General features: G+C 45.4%; 2 protein-coding genes and 14 non-coding genes across 16 annotated transcripts; 2 read left to right on the top strand and 14 right to left on the bottom strand.

Moving 5' to 3' along the window:
- The first annotated feature begins 1311 nt into the window (after positions 1-1311).
- Positions 1312-14337, top strand: LOC125780526 (uncharacterized). The gene is made up of 9 exons (XM_049467453.1): positions 1312-1620; positions 1814-1940; positions 2334-2412; positions 2504-2745; positions 2861-3223; positions 12646-12836; positions 12922-13258; positions 13416-14018; positions 14269-14337. The coding sequence occupies exons 1-9, from the start codon at positions 1319-1321 to the stop codon at positions 14335-14337; spliced, it is 2313 nt and encodes a 770-aa protein (XP_049323410.1). The 5' UTR covers positions 1312-1318.
- A 417-nt stretch (positions 14338-14754) lies between these two features.
- LOC125782689 (uncharacterized) lies at positions 14755-17107 on the top strand. The gene is made up of 3 exons (XM_049467452.1): positions 14755-14796; positions 14829-15011; positions 15110-17107. The coding sequence occupies exons 1-3, from the start codon at positions 14755-14757 to the stop codon at positions 16286-16288; spliced, it is 1404 nt and encodes a 467-aa protein (XP_049323409.1). The 3' UTR covers positions 16289-17107.
- An 868-nt stretch (positions 17108-17975) lies between these two features.
- Positions 17976-18135, bottom strand: LOC125783593 (U1 spliceosomal RNA). The gene has a single exon (XR_007426316.1). It is a non-coding gene; the product is annotated as a U1 spliceosomal RNA (small nuclear RNA).
- Positions 18136-18413: 278 nt separating this feature from the next.
- Positions 18414-18520, bottom strand: LOC125783671 (U6 spliceosomal RNA). Its single transcript, XR_007426391.1, has one exon. It is a non-coding gene; the product is annotated as a U6 spliceosomal RNA (small nuclear RNA).
- A 558-nt stretch (positions 18521-19078) lies between these two features.
- On the bottom strand, positions 19079-19242 carry LOC125783586 (U1 spliceosomal RNA). Its single transcript, XR_007426309.1, has one exon. It is a non-coding gene; the product is annotated as a U1 spliceosomal RNA (small nuclear RNA).
- Positions 19243-19520: 278 nt separating this feature from the next.
- LOC125783940 (U6 spliceosomal RNA) lies at positions 19521-19627 on the bottom strand. The gene has a single exon (XR_007426660.1). It is a non-coding gene; the product is annotated as a U6 spliceosomal RNA (small nuclear RNA).
- A 558-nt stretch (positions 19628-20185) lies between these two features.
- Positions 20186-20349, bottom strand: LOC125783555 (U1 spliceosomal RNA). The gene has a single exon (XR_007426278.1). It is a non-coding gene; the product is annotated as a U1 spliceosomal RNA (small nuclear RNA).
- A 278-nt stretch (positions 20350-20627) lies between these two features.
- LOC125783670 (U6 spliceosomal RNA) lies at positions 20628-20734 on the bottom strand. The gene has a single exon (XR_007426390.1). It is a non-coding gene; the product is annotated as a U6 spliceosomal RNA (small nuclear RNA).
- Positions 20735-21292: 558 nt separating this feature from the next.
- Positions 21293-21456, bottom strand: LOC125783525 (U1 spliceosomal RNA). The gene has a single exon (XR_007426248.1). It is a non-coding gene; the product is annotated as a U1 spliceosomal RNA (small nuclear RNA).
- A 278-nt stretch (positions 21457-21734) lies between these two features.
- On the bottom strand, positions 21735-21841 carry LOC125783669 (U6 spliceosomal RNA). Its single transcript, XR_007426389.1, has one exon. It is a non-coding gene; the product is annotated as a U6 spliceosomal RNA (small nuclear RNA).
- Positions 21842-22399: 558 nt separating this feature from the next.
- On the bottom strand, positions 22400-22563 carry LOC125783571 (U1 spliceosomal RNA). Its single transcript, XR_007426294.1, has one exon. It is a non-coding gene; the product is annotated as a U1 spliceosomal RNA (small nuclear RNA).
- A 277-nt stretch (positions 22564-22840) lies between these two features.
- Positions 22841-22947, bottom strand: LOC125783667 (U6 spliceosomal RNA). Its single transcript, XR_007426387.1, has one exon. It is a non-coding gene; the product is annotated as a U6 spliceosomal RNA (small nuclear RNA).
- Positions 22948-23505: 558 nt separating this feature from the next.
- LOC125783532 (U1 spliceosomal RNA) lies at positions 23506-23669 on the bottom strand. The gene has a single exon (XR_007426255.1). It is a non-coding gene; the product is annotated as a U1 spliceosomal RNA (small nuclear RNA).
- A 278-nt stretch (positions 23670-23947) lies between these two features.
- On the bottom strand, positions 23948-24054 carry LOC125783937 (U6 spliceosomal RNA). The gene has a single exon (XR_007426657.1). It is a non-coding gene; the product is annotated as a U6 spliceosomal RNA (small nuclear RNA).
- A 558-nt stretch (positions 24055-24612) lies between these two features.
- LOC125783549 (U1 spliceosomal RNA) lies at positions 24613-24776 on the bottom strand. Its single transcript, XR_007426272.1, has one exon. It is a non-coding gene; the product is annotated as a U1 spliceosomal RNA (small nuclear RNA).
- Positions 24777-25054: 278 nt separating this feature from the next.
- Positions 25055-25161, bottom strand: LOC125783666 (U6 spliceosomal RNA). Its single transcript, XR_007426386.1, has one exon. It is a non-coding gene; the product is annotated as a U6 spliceosomal RNA (small nuclear RNA).
- Positions 25162-25605: the final 444 nt, after the last annotated feature.

Raw genomic sequence — 25605 nt, 5'->3', positions numbered from 1 at the left:
TAGTTAAAATTACCATTTCATCTAGTTTTTATATAGCTACAAGCTACGGACACCATAGCGAATGCCATAAAGGTGCAGAAAGGTGTATAAATGTGTTTTGGGAATGATGGTGCTCCATCCAACATCCCAACCTCACTAAAGCTCGTCACTGTGTGCAATCAGATCCCTCAGAAATGCTTTAAAATCTAGAAATGCTTTAAAATCTAGAAATGCTTTAAAATCTAGTAGAAAGTTTTTCCCACGCACATTTACTCACGTTTTTAATACCTTGATTTTGGAAGAAATTATAAATGAATTTCAACATTGCTCATATAATGTGTCTTTGCTTTTAACTCTATCTAGAATATGGACTGATTACAGGGACAGGGATTAAGCGTAGCCCTGGATGGCATCTGTAAATTTGTCTTTGTCTATTTTCTTAACCTTCTTTCCATTTCAGAGATATTGGATCGAGAACTACCTTCCTAGTGAAGACCCTCTGGACGTGTGTTTGTACTGCCAGCTGTATCATCTTTTTGCCTACTGTATGCAATCATATCCTCACAAAAATGTCTCTCTGACACTATTTTCCTAACCCTCACTATTTTGCTAACCTCTTTTAATTTCAGGGTTTTCCGGTAGCAGACCACCTCCCTACGAAAGACCTGCTGGACGTGTGTTCCTTGTCCTGCAGACCAGTGTGTGGGTCAGCCAGTGGTGTGGAGAGAGGTACTCCCGCAGCCCCACACGCAGTCAAGAGCCCTTACCCCGGCCGTGCTCAGTTAATATCCTCCCCATACTTACTTTCAGAATTGTTGTAAATTTTCAGTTAAAGCAATCTTTTTGCTTACACACACTGACACACTGAATGAAATCAAATCCTGACAGCAATCCTCCAAAATCTAAAAGCTGGACAAACTTTTTTGTGTTCCCATAATTTCTAAAGTAACAGTTAATTGGCGTCTACCTTTGTCTAGATAATGTATAGCTGTATATAAAACTGTACGTACAATAGTATGTACTAGCTGCACCCCCAGCATACCCAACTTGCTGCTTACTTTTTAGATACTTCACCATTAATAATTTAGTGGTGACAGAATCCAAACTTACTTTAATACTTTAATACTACATTATTATACTATTACTACCACATTTCGCTTCTAATACTTTTACACATGTAGTATTTTTATACATGTCAGACTTACTTATAACGGTATGTTTTTACAATTGTGTGTTGGTAATTGAACAAAGGATCTGAACTCTTCTTTCAACATTGTGTGTGTGTGTGTGTGTGTGTGTGTGTGTGTGTGTGTGTGTGTGTGTTTAGCTACAGCTGAGGATGGCGATCCCAACGGTCCGCATTGTAAATCCAGATGCCCCTGTTCATCGTCAGCAGGCCATACTGGTGGCAACTAAAGAGGCCCGATGCTACAGGGACAAAAAAAAGGTCTTCCCCAAACCTCCACAGGAGCTTCTACACGAGACCACAGCACTGGCCCATGCTGAGAAGCTCCTTCGAGCAGAGGGGATTCCTGCGCCATCAAATCAGATGTGCCTGGGAAGGCTGGTTGTGCCATTTGGCCAGTACGAGAATGGCCCTTTCCACTGGCTAGTGGCAAATGATGTGGGCTACATGAAGTAGTAAGCAGTATTATATTAAATTCCATTATTAGCTGTGCATCTTAAATAGTGTGCTTTAAAGAAGTTACCTGAATATGTGTTTGCGTAAAACTACGGCTGTTATCAAGTGTTAATTTTTAGTCTTTGTAAATAACGTCTCTCATTCGCAGTTGCATAAACTATGACAGTACTAAGTTGTTTTATATGATTCCAGTATAATTGACAAGCACAGGGCAGAGGTGGCCGACCCACCGAAAAAGGGGGAGGTACTGAACCGGTGGGTGAAAGACTTCCTCACAGAATACGCAGAGAGTTTCCCGCCAGTCTCCATTGTACTCGAGGCTAACATCGACAGGTGCATCTATGGTCAGAGAGGGTTTGAGGATCACACCTTTATAGAGATGTGGGAACTCTACAGGCAGTATCCTACCCAAAAGGACAGGCCAGAGCAGTTTACTGCTGATCAGAGGGAGCTTATTAAAAAGGCATACAATTCTGTGAGAAGGTGGCTACACACACCAGTGACCCACATCACAAGTGTGCAGATGAAGAGGTTCAGGAAGTTTGTTTCTGATAAGGACCAAGTAAGTGTAAACAGGAAAATAGAAGAATTGCAGAGTAAATGGACAGCATAGTGTAGTACATGAAAACTGTTCAATCAGTGATTTTATTTTTTAACAATAACAATATCAACCAGATGTTTTTACTCCTTTTTCTTTGTCCAGCAACTGCAGGCAGGCACCTCTAAGTTTGATCCCTCATCGTGGCAAGGTGATGACATGGAACTGGTTGCTGCTAGCCAGCGTGTGGAAGGCAAGGGAGATAGCAACTTCATAGACATGCATGTTTTATTTAAATGACAAGATAATAAAATAATGGACTACTCTGTTTTGTGAATTTTTAGACTCACTGAAGTCTCAAAAGTCCCCGTCTCGGCCAGAGAACAAGACTAAGAAGACTCGGGAGGCCGCTGTTCGGCCGAAGAGGTCAGAGACTACTGTCCAGCCAGAACAGCCGGAGCCAGCCGCCCTGCCCAAAAAACCTGCACCTCAGAAAAAGTGTCCCAGCCAGTCCACAGAGGTCCCCTCCGCAAGCCAGGCTCATGCCTGTCCTTTGCCTTCACAGACTGCGGAATCCCTTGCAAAAGTAATTTTTATTATAAACAGTGTAAATGAGAACAGTGTTTTATAGGATTTTTGTAGTTAAAATATTCTGTACATTTAAAGTTTTGTAAATGTTTTGTATGCGCTGCATGTTGCAGGTGGAGCTGGAGGGTTGGGTGCGTCTGTGGGAAAAGCCCAACGGAATCCCCCCTGCCGACATTTCCTGGCTAAAAGAGGACACAGAAAGAGGGCTTTTCACCTCTGTTCAGGTGTACAAGGACAACGCGGGTCTGTTCAAGAGGCGGCGGGTGATGAGGTCTGACCGCATGTGGTTTTACCCACCAGAGCCTCCTGGCTACGTCAGGAGTGGTGTGCCATCTCCACAGCCCTTTTTCCGGAACCGTGTCTTTGTGTGGCGCCCTGTAGGAGTGTGGAGGTACTCCTTGAAGTGTCCTCGAGGGGATGAGTGTGTGGGAAGAGGACAGAATGTGTACCTCTACAAGTCTGGCTACCACCACCGGGTATGTACATCTCACCTCAACCATATTTTAATTATTGCATTACAGTTGAATATTTATTACCACGTGTTTAATTTTTTTTTCACCAACAGGTACGACACATCTGTGACGTGTCCAGCTGGTACACGATGGTCACTGAAGTCCTGTGCTGTGGGCCATGTACAAAGGCAGCCAGAAGTGGAGAAGGCAGCGCATTCGGCCGATGGCTAGCATGGGATTCCGCTATTGTAACTCAACTCAGCGAGGCTCATCAGGCCATGTTCCCTGCCATCCTCACCAGCAAGTGAGTATACCGAACGATGACGTGTGCGCTTTACACAAGTTAAAGCCAAATAAACAGAAAGTAACGACCGTTGCTCTGCTTACAGGCGCGGTGTGGATAGAAACGTTGTGCGCCTTTTGAGGGACAGAACCGAAGGGAACACGATGGTCAAAGTGTGGCGGCAGATTCAAGAGAGTCACGTCGAGGAGCACCTTCAGCGTGTGGACCTGTACACCACGCTCCTCATGACTCTCGTGGAACCCGGAGGGATCGTCTCTGCATTAGGGCACACTTTCCAGGCTCCATCTCCTCAAAGGGAGCTTCCCTCTGCGCGGCTCTTGCGACATGCCTTCCTGTTGGCAGAGGCTGGTAACATTCAGGACTACAGGAGCCAGATCCTCTCCACTTTTGGCACTGTACTGAAAATGGACTCAACCAAGAAGGTATGTAAATCAGTACATAATGGTATTCCGTACAATGCAAAACATGAAAGCTTTTATTCATTTTTAATTGGGGTCAACTGTAAACATTGTTGATAAATTACTCAAAACAGAATCTACCTATGCAATATGCATTATGCCACCTAAACCTGTTTTTCAGGTGGTGAAGAAGCTGTCTGGGGAAGGTGCACGCTCTGCCGAGTGGTTCACCAGCATCGGAAACGAGCATTCCCAGGTAGTTTCCTTTGTTCTGACATGCGAGGAGTCTGCTGAGAAGCTGAGTCCGATGTGCCTAGGTGTCGTGGACAGGTTTCGGATGGCCAATCAACCCGTTCCTAAAATCCTGTGCGTGGATCGTGGTTGTTGCCGTGCCCAGGGCCGTACAGCAGTGGAAGTTTTGTTCCAGCCTTGGGTGGATGATGGAATGATCGTGCGTCTGGACATATTTCACTGGATCCACCGCTTTGATGTAGCCATCCGAACAGAGTCTCACTCCAAGTACGCTGCATTTAAATCTGCGCTAGCTGGGGCAGTGCTGGCCTATAACCGCACGGACTTGGAGCTACTCATCAAAGCTGTCCGAGCAAAAGATCCAGCAACGATGTCTACGGTCTCAGATGAGGTCGTTGTCCGCCACCACATCTCGAGGGAACAGCTGAAGCACCATGTGCGGAGGGTGACTCTTGGGGCTCAGGAAACGTTCCGACTCGTCCATTTGGCCATCGAGGAGCTGAAAGGCCCCGCCGGACTGGACGAGAATGGAGTGAGCCTCTTTAAAACACCTGGTATGAAAGTCTATCAAATGTTTTAATAACTTTTTTTGTATAAAGTTAATAGTAAAACGAATACACCAAATGCATGGGCTCTATAAAATAGTTTTAGTTTTAGTTAAGCCTGTACACTGTAAAAATAAATTAACTAGTTTTATTCAACCTAAATAATTACTTAATTGAAGTTAAACCAATTGTGTGTTGCAACATGTAATGTGGATGTATTTTGTGTGTATTTACAGAAGTCATCGATGAGGTGTGGGCCGCCCAGCAGCGACACCTGGAATGCTTGCAAGATCCCCCAGACATGAGCATGTATAGGGTAGCACGAACCACCACCATCAACAATGTGGATGTGCCGTTCTATAAATGTCTTCGTGGAAGCAACAGCCTGGAGGGTTTCCACAAATCACTTCCAAATATGATTCCAGGTATGCAACTTATGCAAGTGTAGTCTTTATTCTTGTAACAAATGTAACATTTAATTGTGTAAATATTCTAATATGTTTTATTGCAATGTTCAGGTCCCCACTGTGCTGCACGCCCCTATCAGGTTTACCTGATAAGCGGTATCGCGCGCTGGAATTCAGACAGGACCTCCGATGCTGTGTTTGGTGGCAAAGGGCGACACCACAGAATATACTCTGCACCTCTGATCGATCGCCTCAACGCCCGTTGTCAGCAGCTGTTTGGAGAGCCTGTGGAGGAGAATTTCCGGGCTTCTGTTGATGTCCATTCTGCTGAGCTGCTCGGGTTGGAGTATTTGTTCAGTCAGAGCAGTGGGGAGCCTTTCTCTCTTCAGGACATTGCCGACGATGGACCCAGTCCAGAGGAGGAGGTGGTTCAGCCTGGGCAGCTTGATCCAGATGAAGCTGATGAGGCATACCAGAGTGACGTAGAAGTGGACAAGGGTGTCCTGGATGCTGATCTGCCCCACATCACTCTTACCAGTGACGAAACCTCCACTGTTCACCCTCCAGCCTTTGTAAGTACCTGTGTGTCTGCCAGAATTTAATGTGCAGTGGTTGCTGCAAAAAAGAGACCGTGTATTCATTTGTTTTTTTTTTGTTTTTTTTTTTACAGGAGGATGCCTGCAGTTCAAACCCTCTCCCTGGTTTTAAAGAACTAGAATCATTCTGCTCTGTGCTGGTTGAGATTAGCCTAATTGAAGACAAGCTGTCGCTTACCACTGACCAGAGAAACAGGGTTCTCGAAGCCTGGAATGCAGTGGAGGAGCATGACAAACAGCCACAGCAGTTCAACCAGATGTACAGAACACACTGGGGCAATACCCTCTACTGTCGCACCAAAAGGGACGATCTTGTTGAGGCTGCTGTGGTACAGAGGATGAAGATGGCCAAGCGCTATGCACCGGCACAACAGGACATCAGTGCTCAGAAGAACAGGCTGATGTACACCCTGGTGAAACTGTTGTGGTTGCAATTACCTCAAGGTTCTCGCACCAGCCCTGAGAAGAGTACCATCTTAAAGGCGTACGAGCGAATTCAGCACCGGATATTGGCAGAGGATCCAGTCCTGTGCAGGGCAGGAATTCCTTTGCCAAAAATCAACGTCAAGACCGTACGAGACTTCATCCGTTGCCAAGAGAGAATCCTTAACCTGCATTCCACAAAACAGCCTTCCACCATTACAAAGACCACCTCCATCTCGTCTGCAGACCTTCCTCCAGCACCGCTCCAGCCGGCAGTCCTCCCACCACCAGACTACCCAATGATGGAATATGTGCCCACACCTAGCATGGCAGGGACAAAGAGGTTAAAGGAAAGAACAGACATTATGACTCTCTCCCGTCCTCATCCAACACTGCCACCACCTGCACCACTGCCACTGCTGGTAAGGAAAACACCTGCCACCTGTACCATCACCAGACCTGTGCCTGAGTCTACTTCAGCTTCTGCAATTGCTGGTCCACCCACATCAGTCCCTTCGACTGTGCCCTTAAAACCTGCCACGCAGACCAGTAGCACTTCGCACAGTACGTGCAGTTCTTCACTGTGGGCGAGAGCTACACAATACAAGCGCAAGCTGAAGGAACAGCCTTCAGAAGTAGGAGCCAGACTTTCACGAGTGCAAAATCTCCCTGTCTGCACAATCTGTGATCAGCCAACCCAGGGACATAAAAAATACAAAAAAAAGAGCTTCTGCCCTGTAAAAATGATGTCCCCGTCAAGAGGTCTGAACAACAGGGTGTACGATAGCTATGAACATTTCACCTCTGTTGTTGACATGTTGGACAATTGACCTGTAATAATTCTGTAAATACAGCATGGTTGGACTTTGTAAATAGTTTTAATTTAAAAGTTCTAGGTTAGTGGGAAAAAAAGGTTTATTTGTAAATATGTGCATCTTAATATAAAAGTTGTTGATGGTGTTCATTTTTAAGACTTTATATTCTTAATCGTTTTAATGCTAAATTTGTTACCTAGATTAGTGCTGTCTTTGTACTGTGTTTCCTGTTTTCTGCACTTAAATCACAATTACAGCATGAACGCACCTACACCGCATCTACATTGTACATAGTTTTAATTTTATGCCACTTTGTTCTTAATCATTCAATGATAGCCCTTAAATTGTCTAAGCTTTAGCACTCTTGTGTCTTGGTAGCCTTATATTTAATATGTTCTGGAGGGAAAAAAAGCTGTGTTTGTAAATATGTGCATCTTAATGTAAAAGTTGTTGATAGTGTTTATTTTAATGACTTTAATTTCTTAATCATTCTAATGCTAATGCTTGTTCATTTTATTTGTGCTGTATTGTGTACTGCGTTCCCCATTTCATGCACTTAATTGATAACTTGATGCGGGTAGGGAAAATTCAGTTACATCATGGTTGCACTGTTTATACTGTAGTTTTAATTTTATGGCACTTTGTTCTTAATCATTCAATGATGGCCCTTAAAATTGTCTACACCTTAGCACTGTTTAACAGTTTATTTATGTTATGTTAGTTTTATGTAAAAAAAAGCTTTGTAACTATGTACCTCTTCATGTAAAAATTGTTGGTAGTGTTCATTTTAATGACTTTATATTCTTATTAATTCTAATACTAAATTTGTTATTGAAACACTGTCATCCTTGATAAAATTTGTTTGTTTGAACAATTGTTGGTCATTTTTCATAAATGTACATATTTAAAAAAAAACATTTTAGGCCTTCCAATAATAATTCTAAACTTGTCAAATCAAATTCAAAATGGGTTGGAAATAAATAACTGATTTCCTATGTATTATGAAAATCAATATAAGAATAAAATTTATAGCTATGTCACAAAGTAGACACGCACACAGTCATAAGCCATAAGTTTAAGTTTAAAGTTTATTTGTCATACGCAGTACATACAGCTTTGATCATAAAAAAACAGCAAAATATATAAGACAAACATCACAAAGTTAAAATAAACAATATAAATAGACTTTAAAAATATAAGCTGAAAGCAAGATGTAAAGAGTAGATATATACAGGGAACAATGATGATTGAGATATTTACTCAATCTCGGGGAATTGGCGTTGTAACAGCATTCAGCCAGAGTTGTGTGTTAATAGAAACACAATATGAAACAAATCCAAAAAGAAAACCACACACACTCAACAAAACAAACTATTAATATAGTTAACTTGGACGAAATAGATGAAATATAAGAGGAATAAAGCACCACAATAAATAGTCTCTGAACATACTATCGTCCCTGGAAAACGTGCCTTCAAAGGGATTCACAGTTCGCCCGGTGAAACGGCAACAGACAGCAGCTGTCAGGAAAACACAAAACACACGTGGATTAGAGGATTGACAGACAACCAATCAGCGTTCTCCAACTCCAGGAAAACACAAAACACACGTGGATTAGAGGTTTGACAGACAAACAACCAATCAGCGCCCTCAAACTCTGTCCCTCCCACTGACGTATAAATCGACACATACAGCATCATGAACGTAGACAATTATCCAATCACATCGCGAGGAAATTGCACTACGGTACGGCGCATCCCCATTCGCAGGCTTTGTGTCTACGGTAGTGCAAAGTCTACGGTGACTGTAGACAGTTACGGCTCCTGATTGGTAGTCTACGGTCGAATTACGCGATCTGATTGGGAGTCTACGGTCGAGTCTACGGTCACTGTAGACTCTACACCAATCCGATTGCCGATATTTGAATACTACCGCCCTAGACGAGTCCGGACCAATCGCGGGTCGTCGTTCGGCGCTGCGCTGATAGCTTTGACGGACGCGAATGTGCGGTAAGTCAGTCTGTTAAAAAATAAAATTTAAACACATATTTAGTGGATAAAGTTCATGTTTCTTCAAATCGATGTTTGAATAACACCATTAATTAGTTAGCTAGCCTTCTAGAGAGCTCTTTGGACGGCAAGTTGATCTCTAATTAGCTATATTAGCTATATCTCCGTAGCTTACTCCAGGTCGGAGATCTGTTAACTTAACTAGCTAGGTTAATAACTAATTAAATAACTATATCTACATGTTTTTTAACCCACCCCGGCTTCAGTTATGTCAGTTTCAGTTAAGTATCGCGTTAAATGTGTTCAGTTACACGAGGCTGAATGATGCGAGCACTAAATACGTTGGGGGCAATCTCTGTATTTCACTGTGGGTCTGCACTTCACCTTAAAAATAGTTAAAATTACAATTTCATCTAGTTTTTATATAGCTACAAGCTACGGACACCATAGCGAATGCCATAAAGGTGCAGAAAGGTGTATAAATGTGTTTTGGGAATGATGGTGCTCCATCCAACATCCCAACCTCACTAAAGCTCGTCACTGTGTGCAATCAGATCCCTCAGAAATGCTTTAAAATCTAGAAATGCTTTAAAATCTAGAAATACTTTAAAATCTAGTAGAAAGTTTTTCCCACGCACATTTACTCACGTTTACTCACGTTTTTAATACCTTGATTTTGGAAGAAATTATAAATGAATTTCAACATTGCTCATATAATGTGTCTTTGCTTTTAACTCTATCTAGAATATGGACTGATTACAGGGACAGGGATTAAGCGTAGCCCTGGATGGCATCTGTAAATTTGTCTTTGTCTATTTTCTTAACCTTCTTTCCATTTCAGAGATATTGGATCGAGAACTACCTTCCTAGTGAAGACCCTCTGGACGTGTGTTTGTACTGCCAGCTGGATCATCTTTTTGCCTACTGTATGCAATCATATCCTCACAAAAATGTCTCTCTGACACTATTTTCCTAACCCTCACTATTTTGCTAACCTCTTTTAATTTCAGGGTTTTCCGGTAGCAGACCACCTCCCTACGAAAGACCTGCTGGACGTGTGTTCCTTGTCCTGCAGACCAGTGTGTGGGTCAGCCAGTGGTGTGGAGAGAGGTACTCCCGCAGCCCCACACGCAGTCAAGAGCCCTTACCCCGGCCGTGCTCAGTTAATATCCTCCCCATACTTACTTTCAGAATTGTTGTAAATTTTCAGTTAAAGCAATCTTTTTGCTTACACACACTGACACACTGAATGAAATCAAATCCTGACAGCAATCCTCCAAAATCTAAAAGCTGGACAAACTTTTTTGTGTTCCCATAATTTCTAAAGTAACAGTTAATTGGCGTCTACCTTTGTCTAGATAATGTATAGCTGTATATAAAACTGTAGGTACAATAGTATGTACTAGCTGCACCCCCAGCATACCCAACTTGCTGCTTACTTTTTAGATACTTCACCATTAATAATTTAGTGGTGACAGAATCCAAACTGGTACTTTAATACTACATTATTATACTATTACTACCACATTTCGCTTCTAATACTTTTACACATGTAGTATTTTTATACATGTCAGACTTACTTATAACGGTATGTTTTTACAATTGTGTGTTGGTAATTGAACAAAGGATCTGAACTCTTCTTTCAACATTGTGTGTGTGTGTGTGTGTGTGTGTGTGTGTTTAGCTACAGCTGAGGATGGCGATCCCAACGGTCCGCATTGTAAATCCAGATGCCCCTGTTCATCGTCAGCAGGCCATACTGGTGGCAACTAAAGAGGCCCGATGCTACAGGGACAAAAAAAAGGTCTTCCCCAAACCTCCACAGGAGCTTCTACACGAGACCACAGCACTGGCCCATGCTGAGAAGCTCCTTCGAGCAGAGGGGATTCCTGCGCCATCAAATCAGATGTGCCTGGGAAGGCTGGTTGTGCCATTTGGCCAGTACGAGAATGGCCCTTTCCACTGGCTAGTGGCAAATGATGTGGGCTACATGAAGTAGTAAGCAGTATTATATTAAATTCCATTATTAGCTGTGCATCTTAAATAGTGTGCTTTAAAGAAGTTACCTGAATATGTGTTTGCGTAAAACTACGGCTGTTATCAAGTGTTAATTTTTAGTCTTTGTAAATAACGTCTCTCATTCGCAGTTGCATAAACTATGACAGTACTAAGTTGTTTTATATGATTCCAGTATAATTGACAAGCACAGGGCAGAGGTGGCCGACCCACCGAAAAAGGGGGAGGTACTGAACCGGTGGGTGAAAGACTTCCTCACAGAATACGCAGAGAGTTTCCCGCCAGTCTCCATTGTACTCGAGGCTAACATCGACAGGTGCATCTATGGTCAGAGAGGGTTTGAGGATCACACCTTTATAGAGATGTGGGAACTCTACAGGCAGTATCCTACCCAAAAGGACAGGCCAGAGCAGTTTACTGCTGATCAGAGGGAGCTTATTAAAAAGGCATACAATTCTGTGAGAAGGTGGCTACACACACCAGTGACCCACATCACAAGTGTGCAGATGAAGAGGTTCAGGAAGTTTGTTTCTGATAAGGACCAAGTAAGTGTAAACAGGAAAATAGAAGAATTGCAGAGTAAATGGACAGCATAGTGTAGTACATGAAAACTGTTCAATCAGTGATTTTATTTTTTAACAATAACAATATCAACCAGATGTTTTTACTTTGTACTCCTTTTTCTTTGTCCAGCAACTGCAGGCAGGCACCTCTAAGTTTGATCCCTCATCGTGGCAAGGTGATGACATGGAACTGGTTGCTGCTAGCCAGCGTGTGGAAGGCAAGGGAGATAGCAACTTCATAGACATGCATGTTTTATTTAAATGACAAGATAATAAAATAATGGACTACTCTGTTTTGTGAATTTTTAGACTCACTGAAGTCTCAAAAGTCCCCGTCTCGGCCAGAGAACAAGACTAAGAAGACTCGGGAGGCCGCTGTTCGGCCGAAGAGGTCAGAGACTACTGTCCAGCCAGAACAGCCGGAGCCAGCCGCCCTGCCCAAAAAACCTGCACCTCAGAAAAAGTGTCCCAGCCAGTCCACAGAGGTCCCCTCCGCAAGCCAGGCTCATGCCTGTCCTTTGCCATCGCAGACTGCGGAATCCCTTGCAAAAGTAATTTTTATTATAAACAGTGTAAATGAGAACAGTGTTTTATAGGATTTTTGTAGTTAAAATATTCTGTACATTTAAAGTTTTGTAAATGTTTTGTATGCGCTGCATGTTGCAGGTGGAGCTGGAGGGTTGGGTGCGTCTGTGGGAAAAGCCCAACGGAATCCCCCCTGCCGACATTTCCTGGCTAAAAGAGGACACAGAAAGAGGGCTTTTCACCTCTGTTCAGGTGTACAAGGACAACGCGAGTCTGTTCAAGAGGCGGCGGGTGATGAGGTCTGACCGCATGTGGTTTTACCCACCAGAGCCTCCTGGCTACGTCAGGAGTGGTGTGCCATCTCCACAGCCCTTTTTCCGGAACCGTGTCTTTGTGTGGCGCCCTGTAGGAGTGTGGAGGTACTCCTTGAAGTGTCCTCGAGGGGATGAGTGTGTGGGAAGAGGACAGAATGTGTACCTCTACAAGTCTGGCTACCACCACCGGGTATGTACGTCTCACCTCAACCATATTTTAATTATTGCATTACAGTTGAATATTTATTACCACGTGTTTAATTTTTTTTTCACCAACAGGTACGACACATCTGTGACGTGTCCAGCTGGTACACGATGGTCACTGAAGTCCTGTGCTGTGGGCCATGTACAAAGGCAGCCAGAAGTGGAGAAGGCAGCGCATTCGGCCGATGGCTAGCATGGGATTCCGCTATTGTAACTCAACTCAGCGAGGCTCATCAGGCCATGTTCCCTGCCATCCTCACCAGCAAGTGAGTATACCGAACGATGACGTGTGCGCTTTACACAAGTTAAAGCCAAATAAACAGAAAGTAATGACTGTTGCTCTGCTTACAGGCGCGGTGTGGATAGAAACGTTGTGCGCCTTTTGAGGGACAGAACCGAAGGTAACACGATGGTCAAAGTGTGGCGGCAGATTCAAGAGAGTCACGTCGAGGAGCACCTTCAGCGTATGGACCTGTACACCACGCTCCTCATGACTCTCGTGGAACCCGGAGGGATCGTCTCTGCATTAGGGCACACTTTCCAGGCTCCATCTCCTCAAAGGGAGCTTCCCTCTGCGCGGCTCTTGCGACATGCCTTCCTGTTGGCAGAGGCTGGTAACGTTCAGGACTACAGGAGCCAGATCCTCTCCACTTTTGGCACTGTACTGAAAATGGACTCAACCAAGAAGGTATGTAAATCAGTACATAATGGTATTCCATACAATGCAAAACATGAAAGCTTTTATTCATTTTTAATTGCGGTCAACTGTAAACATTGTTGATAAATTACTCAAAACAGAATCTACCTATGCAATATGCATTATGCCACCTAAACCTGTTTTTCAGGTGGTGAAGAAGCTGTCTGGGGAAGGTGCACGCTCTGCCGAGTGGTTCACCAGCATCGGAAACGAGCATTCCCAGGTAGTTTCCTTTGTTCTGACTTGCGAGGAGTCTGCTGAGAAGCTGAGTCCGATGTGCCGAGGTGTCGTGGACAGGTTTCGGATGGCCAATCAACCCGTTCCTAAAATCCTGTACGTGAATCGTGGTTGTTGCCGTGCCCAGGGCCGTACAGCAGTGGAGGTTTTGTTCCAGCCTTGGGTGGATGATGGAATGATCGTGCGTCTGGACATATTTCACTGGATCCACCGCTTTGATGTAGCCATCCGAACAGAGTCTCACTCCAAGTACGCTGCATTTAAATCTGCGCTAGCTGGGGCAGTGCTGGCCTATAACCGCACGGACTTGGAGCTACTGATCAAAGCTGTCCAAGCAAAAGATCCAGCAACGATGTCTACGGTCTCAGATGAGGTCGTTGTCCGCCACCACATCTCGAGGGAACAGCTGAAGCACCATGTGCGGAGGGTGACTCTTGGGGCTCAGGAAACGTTCCGACTCGTCCATTTGGCCATCGAGGAGCTGAAAGGCCCCGCCGGACTGGACGAGAATGGAGTGAGCCTCTTTAAAACACCTGGTATGAAAGTCTATCAAATGTTTTAATAACTTTTTTTGTATAAAGTTAATAGTAAAACGAATACACCAAAATGCATGGGCTCTATAAAATAGTTTTAGTTTTAGTTAAGCCTGTACACTGTAAAAATAAATTAACTAGTTTTATTCAACCTAAATAATTACTTAATTGAAGTTAAACCAATTGTGTGTTGCAACATGCAATGTGGATGTACTTTGTGTGTATTTACAGAAGTCATCGATGAGGTGTGGGCCGCCCAGCAGCAACACCTGGAATGCTTGCAAGATCCCCCAGACATGAGCATGTATAGGGTAGCACGAACCACCACCATCAACAATATGGATGTGCCGTTCTATAAATGTCTTCGTGGAAGCAACAGCATGGAGGGTTTCCACAAATCACTTCCAAATATGATTCCAGGTATGCAACTTATGCAAGTGTAGTCTTTATTCTTGTAACAAATGTAACATTTAATTGTGTAAATATTCTAATATGTTTTATTGCAATGTTCAGGTCCCCACTGTGCTGCACGCCCCTATCAGGTTTACCTGATAAGCGGTATCGCGCGCTGGAATTCGGACAGGACCTCCGATGCTGTGTTTGGTGGCAAGGGGCGACACCACAGAATATACTCTGCACCTCTGATCGATCGCCTCAACGCCCATTGTCAGCAGCTGTTTGGAGAGCCTGTGGAGGAGAATTTCCGGGCTTCTGTTGATGTCCATTCTGCTGAGCTGCTCGGGTTGGAGTATTTGTTCAGTCAGAGCAGTGGGGAGCCTTTCTCTCTTCAGGACATTGCCGACGATGGACCCAGTCCAGAGGAGGAGGTGGTTCAGCCTGGGCAGCTTGATCCAGATGAAGCTGATGAGGCATACCAGAGTGACGTAGAAGTGGACAAGGGTGTCCTGGATGCCGATCTGCCCCACATCACTCTTACCAGTGACGAAACCTCCACTGTTCACCCTCCAGCCTTTGTAAGTACCTGTGTGTCTGCCAGAATTTAATGTGCAGTGGTTGCTGCAAAAAAGAGACAGTGTATTCATTTGTTTTTTTTTTGTTTTTTTTTTTACAGGAGGATGCCTGCAGTTCAAACCCTCTCCCTGGTTTTAAAGAACTAGAATCATTCTGCTCTGTGCTGGTTGAGATTAGCCTAATTGAAGACAAGCTGTCGCTTACCACTGACCAGAGAAACAGGGTTCTCGAAGCCTGGAATGCAGTGGAGGAGCATGACAAACAGCCACAGCAGTTCAACCAGATGTACAGAACACACTGGGGCAATACCCTCTACTGTCGCACCAAAAGGGACGATCTTGTTGAGGCTGCTGTGGTACAGAGGATGAAGATGGCCAAGCGCTATGCACCGGCACAACAGGACATCAGTGCTCAGAAGAACAGGCTGATGTACACCCTGGTGAAACTGTTGTGGTTGCAATTACCTCAAGGTTCTCGCACCAGCCCTGAGAAGAGTACCATCTTAAAGGCGTACGAGCGAATTCAGCACCGGATATTGGCAGAGGATCCAGTCCTGTGCAGGGCAGGAATTCCTTTGCCAAAAATCAACGTCAAGACCGTACGAGACTTCATCCGTTGCCAAGAGAGAATCCTTAACCTGCATTCCACAAAACAGCCTTCCACCATTACAAAGACCACCTCCATCTCGTCTGCAGACCTTCCTCCAGCACCGCTCCAGCCGGCAGTCCTCCCACCACCAGACTACCCAATGATGGAATATGTGCCCACACCTAGCATGGCAGGGACAAAGAGGTTAAAGGAAAGAACAGACATTATGACTCTCTCCCGTCCTCATCCAACACTGCCACCACCTGCACCACTGCCACTGCTGGTAAGGAAAACACCTGCCACCTGTACCATCACCAGACCTGTGCCTGAGTCTACTTCAGCTTCTGCAATTGCTGGTCCACCCACATCAGTCCCTTCGACTGTGCCCTTAAAACCTGCCACGCAGACCAGTAGCACTTCGCACAGTACGTGCAGTTCTTCACTGTGGGCGAGAGCTACACAATACAAGCGCAAGCTGAAGGAACAGCCTTCAGAAGTAGGAGCCAGACTTTCACGAGTGCAAAATCTCCCTGTCTGCACAATCTGTGATCAGCCAACCCAGGGACATAAAAAATACAAAAAAAAGAGCTTCTGCCCTGTAAAAATGATGTCCCCGTCAAGAGGTCTGAACAACAGGGTGTACGATAGCTATGAACATTTCACCTCTGTTGTTGACATGTTGGACAATTGACCTGTAATAATTCTGTAAATACAGCATGGTTGGACTTTGTAAATAGTTTTAATTTAAAAGTTCTAGGTTAGTGGGAAAAAAAGGTTTATTTGTAAATATGTGCATCTTAATATAAAAGTTGTTGATGGTGTTCATTTTTAAGACTTTATATTCTTAATCGTTTTAATGCTAAATTTGTTACCTAGATTAGTGCTGTCTTTGTACTGTGTTTCCTGTTTTCTGCACTTAAATCACAATTACAGCATGAACGCACCTACACCGCATCTACATTGTACATAGTTTTAATTTTATGCCACTTTGTTCTTAATCATTCAATGATAGCCCTTAAATTGTCTAAGCTTTAGCACTCTTGTGTCTTGGTAGCCTTATATTTAATATGTTCTGGAGGGAAAAAAAGCTGTGTTTGTAAATATGTGCATCTTAATGTAAAAGTTGTTGATAGTGTTTATTTTAATGACTTTAATTTCTTAATCATTCTAATGCTAATGCTTGTTCATTTTATTTGTGCTGTATTGTGTACTGCGTTCCCCATTTCATGCACTTAATTGATAACTTGATGCGGGTAGGGAAAATTCAGTTACATCATGGTTGCACTGTTTATACTGTAGTTTTAATTTTATGGCACTTTGTTCTTAATCATTCAATGATGGCCCTTAAAATTGTCTACACCTTAGCACTGTTTGTGCTAACAGTTTATTTATGTTATGTTAGTTTTATGTAAAAAAAAAGCTTTGTAACTATGTACCTCTTCATGTAAAAATTGTTGGTAGTGTTCATTTTAATGACTTTATATTCTTATTAATTCTAATACTAAATTTGTTATTGAAACACTGTCATCCTTGATAAAATTTGTTTGTTTGAACAATTGTTGGTCATTTTTCATAAATGTACATATTTAAAAAAAAAACATTTTAGGCCTTCCAATAATAATTCTAAACTTGTCAAATCAAATTCAAAATGGGTTGGAAATAAATAACTGATTTCCTATGTATTATGAAAATCAATATAAGAATAAAATTTATAGCTATGTCACAAAGTAGACACGCACACAGTCATAAGCCATAAGTTTAAGTTTAAAGTTTATTTGTCATATGCAGTACATACAGCTTTGATCATAAAAAAACAGCAAAATATATAAGACAAACATCACAAAGTTAAAATAAACAATATAAATAGACTTTAAAAATATAAGCTGAAAGCAAGATGTAAAGAGTAGATATATACAGGGAACAATGATGATTGAGATATTTACTCAATCTCGGGGAATTGGCGTTGTAACAGCATTCAGCCAGAGTTGTGTGTTAATAGAAACACAATATGAAACGAATCCAAAAAGAAAACCACACACACTCAACAAAACAAACTATTAATATAGTTAACTTGGACGAAATAGATGAAATATAAGAGGAATAAAGCACCACAATAAATAGTCTCTGAACATACTATCGTCCCTGGAAAACGTGTCTTCAAAGGGATTCACAGTTCGCCCGGTGAAACGGCAACAGACAGCAGCTGTCAGGAAAACACAAAACACACGTGGATTAGAGGATTGACAGACAACCAATCAGCGTTCTCCAACTCCAGGAAAACACAAAACACACGTGGATTAGAGGTTTGACAGAAAAACAACCAATCAGCGCCCTCAAACTCTGTCCCTCCCACTGACGTATAAATCGACATACAGCATCATGAACGTAGACAATTATCCAATCACATCGCGAGGAAATTGCACTACGGTACGGCGCATCCCCATTCGCAAAGGTCAGCACAGCCAGAGTGCAATGGCTGAGCCTCGCTCTGGGCGAACCACCTTACTGATCATGGTATCACCCCTGCCAGGTAAGTATGAAAGTTGTTGTTTTTGGGGAATGCTCATCCTGACCGCAGCTAATGCAGGAAGAGGGTGATGGTGTAATTCTTGAGGGGAGGGGCTTGATGAGATCGTAGCCCCGCCTCTCATCCTGAACTAAAGGCTCTCGCGGAGTCCTTGCGTCTAGCGACCTCTTTGACTCTGACAGGGCATTTACTTAGCAGGCCTTGTGAGCATTTCTCATGCTTTTGCAAAGCAATCTCAAGACATTACGGGGCAGATGCTGACATGGGCCGTACTTTCCGTTAGACGGAACAAAACAAGGAGCGCCTCACGGATTTGCGTGTCATCCTTTCGCAGGGGCCATGCTAATCTTCTCTGTATCGATCCAATTTTAGTATATGTGCTGCCGTAGCAAGCACGCTCCACGTGGCCCACGTCTCTCCCATATACCATTCCGCGCCTCAACAGGGTTTCTGCAAGAGGGCAGGCCTCAGAGGCTTATCAGGTGTCCTCTTGACACCTCACAGGCTGGGAGTGTCAAGCCCTCCCCACTTTGGACTCCAGTGACGCTTTTTTGTTTCACACGGGGCAGTACTTAGTATACATAGCACATTTTCTACCTTCGAACGCAGAAGAAGGTTCTTTGGATGCCAGGTGACTAAATGAAATCAAGCATGAGCTGAGAAGCAATGACTGAGCTGCATTGAAGAATGTCATAGGAAGGTGCTGGTCAGATCTATGAATTCCAAGCTTTTGGAGCTACCATTCCACTTCTTTTTTTTCACAGGAATATGCCTACTGGGAAAACATCAGCAAGTCTGACCTGAGCTTGACACTGGGGCAGATCTCCAAAGCGTGGGTCACAAGACACCCCCGTTTTCTACGGCAAGGAACGCCTACAGCTGCTTTCCCAACACTTTGCTCAGCCAAACACAAAGCCTCAGAAACACAACTCTACATTGGTCACAGAAGCACGTCAGGGGAGAGCGCGCACGCAGTCTCCCACTACCAGAAATTATGCGGCCGAGATTCCCGCATTTGGGGAATTCGCAAAGGTCAGCACAGCCCGAGTGCAATGGCTGAGCCTCGCTCTGGGCGAACCACCTTTCTGATCATGGTATCACCCCTGCCAGGTAAGTATGAAAGTTGTTGTTTTTGGGGAATGCTCATCCTGACCGCAGCTAATGCAGGAAGACGGTGATGGTGTAATTCTTGAGGGGAGGGGCTTGATGAGATCGTAGCCCCGCCTCTCATCCTGAACTAAAGGCTCTCGCGGAGTCCTTGCGTCTAGCGACCTCTTTGACTCTGACAGGGCATTTACTTAGCAGGCCTTGTGAGCATTTCTCATGCTTTTGCAAAGCAATCTCAAGACATTACGGGGCAGATGCTGACATGGGCCGTACTTTCCGTTAGACGGAACAAAACAAGGAGCGCCTCACGGATTTGCGTGTTATCCTTTCGCAGGGGCCATGCTAATCTTCTCTGTATCGATCCAATTTTAGTATATGTGCTGCCGTAGCAAGCACGCTCCACGTGGCCCACGTCTCTCCCATATACCATTCCGCGCCTCAACAGGGTTTCTGCAAGAGGGCAGGCCTCAGAGGCTTATCAGGTGTCCTCTTGACACCTCACAGGCTGGGAGTGTCAAGCCCTCCCCACTTTGGACTCCAGTGACGCTTTTTTGTTTCACACGGGGCAGTACTTAGTATACATAGCACATTTTCTACCTTCGAACGCAGAAGAAGGTTCTTTGGATGCCAGGTGACTAAATGAAATCAAGCATGAGCTGAGAAGCAATGACTGAGCTGCATTGAAGAATGTCATAGGAAGGTGCTGGTCAGATCTATGAATTCCAAGCTTTTGGAGCTACCATTCCACTTCTTTTTTTTCACAGGAATATGCCTACTGGGAAAACATCAGCAAGTCTGACCTGAGCTTGACACTGGGGCAGATCTCCAAAGCGTGGGTCACAAGGCACCCCCGTTTTCTACGGCAAGGAACGCCTACAGCTGCTTTCCCAACACTTTGCTCAGCCAAACACAAAGCCGCAGAAACACAACTCTACATTGGTCACAGAAGCACGTCAGGGGAGAGCGCGCACGCAGTCCCCCACTACCAGAAATTATGCGGCCGAGATTCCCGCGTTTGGGGAATTCGCAAAGGTCAGCACAGCCCGAGTGCAATGGCTGAGCCTCGCTCTGGGCGAACCACCTTTCTGATCATGGTATCACCCCTGCCAGGTAAGTATGAAAGTTGTTGTTTTTGGGGAATGCTCATCCTGACCGCAGCTAATGCAGGAAGAGGGTGATGGTGTAATTCTTGAGGGGAGGGGCTTGATGAGATCGTAGCCCCGCCTCTCATCCTGAACTAAAGGCTCTCGCGGAGTCCTTGCGTCTAGCGACCTCTTTGACTCTGACAGGGCATTTACTTAGCAGGCCTTGTGAGCATTTCTCATGCTTTTGCAAAGCAATCTCAATACATTACGGGGCAGATGCTGACATGGGCCGTACTTTCCGTTAGACGGAACAAAACAAGGAGCGCCTCACGGATTTGCGTGTCATCCTTTCGCAGGGGCCATGCTAATCTTCTCTGTATCGATCCAATTTTAGTATATGTGCTGCCGTAGCAAGCACGCTCCACGTGGCCCACGTCTCTCCCATATACCATTCCGCGCCTCAACAGGGTTTCTGCAAGAGGGCAGGCCTCAGAGGCTTATCAGGTGTCCTCTTGACACCTCACAGGCTGGGAGTGTCAAGCCCTCCCCACTTTGGACTCCAGTGACGCTTTTTTGTTTCACACGGGGCAGTACTTAGTATACATAGCACATTTTCTACCTTCGAATGCAGAAGAAGGTTCTTTGGATGCCAGGTGACTAAATGAAATCAAGCATGAGCTGAGAAGCAATGACTGAGCTGCATTGAAGAATGTCATAGGAAGGTGCTGGTCAGATCTATGAATTCCAAGCTTTTGGAGCTACCATTCCACTTCTTTTTTTTCACAGGAATATGCCTACTGGGAAAACATCAGCAAGTCTGACCTGAGCTTGACACTGGGGCAGATCTCCAAAGCGTGGGTCACAAGACACCCCCGTTTTCTACGGCAAGGAACACCTACAGCTGCTTTCCCAACACTTTGCTCAGCCAAACACAAAGCCGCAGAAACACAACTCTACATTGGTCACAGAAGCACGTCGGGGGAGAGCGCGCACGCAGTCCCCCACTACCAGAAATTATGCAGTCGAGATTCCCGCATTTGGGGAATTCGCAAAGGTCAGCACAGCCCGAGTGCAATGGCTGAGACTCGCTCTGGGCGAACCACCTTTCTGATCATGGTATCACCCCTGCCAGGTAAGTATGAAAGTTGTTGTTTTTGGGGAATGCTCATCCTGACCGCAGCTAATGCAGGAAGAGGGTGATGGTGTAATTCTTGAGGGGAGGGGCTAGATGAGATCGTAGCCCCGCCTCTCATCCTGAACTAAAGGCTCTCGCGGAGTCCTTGCGTCTAGCGACCTCTTTGACTCTGACAGGGCATTTACTTAGCAGGCCTTGTGAGCATTTCTCATGCTTTTGCAAAGCAATCTCAAGACATTACGGGGCAGATGCTGACATGGGCCGTACTTTCCGTTAGACGGAACAAAACAAGGAGCGCCTCACGGATTTGCGTGTCATCCTTTCGCAGGGGCCATGCTAATCTTCTCTGTATCGATCCAATTTTAGTATATGTGCTGCCGTAGCAAGCACGCTCCACGTGGCCCACGTCTCTCCCATATACCATTCCGCGCCTCAACAGGGTTTCTGCAAGAGGGCAGGCCTCAGAGGCTTATCAGGTGTCCTCTTGACACCTCACAGGCTGGGAGTGTCAAGCCCTCCCCACTTTGGACTCCAGTGACGCTTTTTTGTTTCACACGGGGCAGTACTTAGTATACATAGCACATTTTCTACCTTCGAATGCAGAAGAAGGTTCTTTGGATGCCAGGTGACTAAATGAAATCAAGCATGAGCTGAGAAGCAATGACTGAGCTGCATTGAAGAATGTCATAGGAAGGTGCTGGTCAGATCTATGAATTCCAAGCTTTTGGAGCTACCATTCCACTTCTTTTTTTTCACAGGAATATGCCTACTGGGAAAACATCAGCAAGTCTGACCTGAGCTTGACACTGGGGCAGATCTCCAAAGCGTGGGTCACAAGGCACCCCCGTTTTCTACGGCAAGGAACACCTACAGCTGCTTTCCCAACACTTTGCTCAGCCAAACACAAAGCCGCAGAAACACAACTCTACATTGGTCACAGAAGCACGTCAGGGGAGAGCGCGCACGCAGTCCCCCACTACCAGAAATTATGCAGTCGAGATTCCCGCATTTGGGGAATTCGCAAAGGTCAGCACAGCCCGAGTGCAATGGCTGAGACTCGCTCGGGGCGAACCACCTTTCTGATCATGGTATCACCCCTGCCAGGTAAGTATGAAAGTTGTTGTTTTTGGGGAATGCTCATCCTGACCGCAGCTAATGCAGGAAGAGGGTGATGGTGTAATTCTTGAGGGGAGGGGCTTGATGAGATCGTAGCCCGCCTCTCATCCTGAACTAAAGGCTCTCGCGGAGTCCTTGCGTCTAGCGACCTCTTTGACTCTGACAGGGCATTTACTTAGCAGGCCTTGTGAGCATTTCTCATGCTTTTGCAAAGCAATCTCAAGACATTACGGGGCAGATGCTGACATGGGCCGTACTTTCCGTTAGACGGAACAAAACAAGGAGCGCCTCACGGATTTGCGTGTCATCCTTTCGCAGGGGCCATGCTAATCTTCTCTGTATCGATCCAATTTTAGTATATGTGCTGCCGTAGCAAGCACGCTCCACGTGGCCCACGTCTCTCCCATATACCATTCCGCGCCTCAACAGGGTTTCTGCAAGAGGGCAGGCCTCAGAGGCTTATCAGGTGTCCTCTTGACACCTCACAGGCTGGGAGTGTCAAGCCCTCCCCACTTTGGACTCCAGTGACGCTTTTTTGTTTCACACGGGGCAGTACTTAGTATACATAGCACATTTTCTACCTTCGAACGCAGAAGAAGGTTCTTTGGATGCCAGGTGACTAAATGAAATCAAGCATGAGCTGAGAAGCAATGACTGAGCTGCATTGAAGAATGTCATAGGAAGGTGCTGGTCAGATCTATGAATTCCAAGCTTTTGGAGCTACCAATCCACTTCTTTTTTTTCACAGGAATATGCCTACTGGGAAAACATCAGCAAGTCTGACCTGAGCTTGACACTGGGGCAGATCTCCAAAGCGTGGGTCACAAGGCACCCCCGTTTTCTACGGCAAGGAACGCCTACAGCTGCTTTCCCAACACTTTGCTCAGCCAAACACAAAGCCGCAGAAACACAACTCTACATTGGTCACAGAAGCACGTCAGGGGAGAGCGCGCACGCAGTCCCCCACTACCAGAAATTATGCAGCCGAGATTCCCGCATTTGGGGAATTCGCAAAGGTCAGCACAGCCCGAGTGCAATGGCTGAGCCTTGCTCTGGGCGAACCACCTTTCTGATCATGGTATCACCCCTGCCAGGTAAGTATGAAAGTTGTTGTTTTTGGGGAATGCTCATCCTGACCGCAGCTAATGCAGGAAGAGGGTGATGGTGTAATTCTTGAGGGGAGGGGCTTGATGAGATCGTAGCCCCGCCTCTCATCCTGAACTAAAGGCTCTCGCGGAGTCCTTGCGTCTAGCGACCTCTTTGACTCTGACAGGGCATTTACTTAGCAGGCCTTGTGAGCATTTCTCATGCTTTTGCAAAGCAATCTCAAGACATTACGGGGCAGATGCTGACATGGGCCGTACTTTCCGTTAGACGGAACAAAACAAGGAGTGCCTCACGGATTTGCGTGTCATACTTTTGCAGGGGCCATGCTAATCTTCTCTGTATCGATCCAATTTTAGTATATGTGCTGCCGTAGCAAGCACGCTCCACGTGGCCCACGTCTCTCCCATATACCATTCCGCGCCTCAACAGGGTTTCTGCAAGAGGGCAGGCCTCAGAGGCTTATCAGGTGTCCTCTTGACACCTCACAGGCTGGGAGTGTCAAGCCCTCCCCACTTTGGACTCCAGTGACGCTTTTTTGTTTCACACGGGGCAGTACTTAGTATACATAGCACATTTTCTACCTTCGAACGCAGAAGAAGGTTCTTTGGATGCCAGGTGACTAAATGAAATCAAGCATGAGCTGAGAAGCAATGACTGAGCTGCATTGAAGAATGTCATAGGAAGGTGCTGGTCAGATCTATGAATTCCAAGCTTTTGGAGCTACCATTCCACTTCTTTTTTTTCACAGGAATATGCCTACTGGGAAAACATCAGCAAGTCTGACCTGAGCTTGACACTGGGGCAGATCTCCAAAGCGTGGGTCACAAGGCACCCCCGTTTTCTACGGCAAGGAACGCCTACAGCTGCTTTCCCAACACTTTGCTCAGCCAAACACAAAGCCGCAGAAACACAACTCTACATTGGTCACAGAAGCACGTCAGGGGAGAGCGCGCACGCAGTCCCCCACTACCAGAAATTATGCGGCCGAGATTCCCGCATTTGGGGAATTCGCAAAGGTCAGCACAGCCCGAGTGCAATGGCTGAGCCTCGCTCTGGGCGAACCACCTTTCTGATCATGGTATCACCCCTGCCAGGTAAGTATGAAAGTTGTTGTTTTTGGGGAATGCTCATCCTGACCGCAGCTAATGCAGGAAGAGGGTGATGGTGTAATTCTTGAGGGGAGGGGCTTGATGAGATCGTAGCCCCGCCTCTCATCCTGAACTAAAGGCTCTCGCGGAGTCCTTGCGTCTAGCGACCTCTTTGACTCTGACAGGGCATTTACTTAGCAGGCCTTGCGAGCATTTCTCATGCTTTTGCAAAGCAATCTCAAGACATTACGGGGCAGATGCTGACATGGGCCGTACTTTCCGTTAGACGGAACAAAACAAGGAGCGCCTCACGGATTTGCGTGTCATCCTTTCGCAGGGGCCATGCTAATCTTCTCTGTATCGATCCAATTTTAGTATATGTGCTGCCGTAGCAAGCACGCTCCACGTGGCCCACGTCTCTCCCATATACCATTCCGCGCCTCAACAGGGTTTCTGCAAGAGGGCAGGCCTCAGAGGCTTATCAGGTGTCCTCTTGACACCTCACAGGCTGGGAGTGTCAAGCCCTCCCCACTTTGGACTCCAGTGACGCTTTTTTGTTTCACACGGGGCAGTACTTAGTATACATAGCACATTTTCTACCTTCGAACGCAGAAGAAGGTTCTTTGGATGCCAGGTGACTAAATGAAATCAAGCATGAGCTGAGAAGCAATGACTGAGCTGCATTGAAGAATGTCATAGGAAGGTGCTGGTCAGATCTATGAATTCCAAGCTTTTGGAGCTACCATTCCACTTCTTTTTTTTCACAGGAATATGCCTACTGGGAAAACATCAGCAAGTCTGACCTGAGCTTGACACTGGGGCAGATCTCCAAAGCGTGGGTCA

Source organism: Astyanax mexicanus, chromosome 18 (genome assembly GCF_023375975.1).
Source record: "Astyanax mexicanus isolate ESR-SI-001 chromosome 18, AstMex3_surface, whole genome shotgun sequence".
In the NCBI taxonomy this organism is placed as follows: Eukaryota; Metazoa; Chordata; class Actinopteri; order Characiformes; family Acestrorhamphidae; genus Astyanax; species Astyanax mexicanus.
The sequence above is the reverse complement of the archived record's forward strand: the minus strand, read 5'-3'. Positions and strand labels throughout refer to the sequence as shown.

Excerpts from the sequence above, each read along its gene's own strand:
- LOC125780526 (XM_049467453.1), top strand. The coding sequence starts at position 1,319 with ATGGCGATCCCAACGGTCCGCATTGTAAATCCAGATGCCCCTGTTCAT. Across the intron at positions 1,621-1,813 it reads GATGTGGGCTACATGAAGTA|TATAATTGACAAGCACAGGG; the intron begins GTAAGCAGTATT and ends ATATGATTCCAG. Across the intron at positions 3,224-12,645 it reads AGTCTGGCTACCACCACCGG|GTACGACACATCTGTGACGT; the intron begins GTATGTACATCT and ends TTTCACCAACAG.
- LOC125782689 (XM_049467452.1), top strand. The coding sequence starts at position 14,755 with ATGTCCATTCTGCTGAGCTGCTCGGGTTGGAGTATTTGTTCA. Across the intron at positions 14,797-14,828 it reads CGGGTTGGAGTATTTGTTCA|GACATTGCCGACGATGGACC; the intron begins GTCAGAGCAGTG and ends TTCTCTCTTCAG. Across the intron at positions 15,012-15,109 it reads CTGTTCACCCTCCAGCCTTT|GAGGATGCCTGCAGTTCAAA; the intron begins GTAAGTACCTGT and ends TTTTTTTTACAG.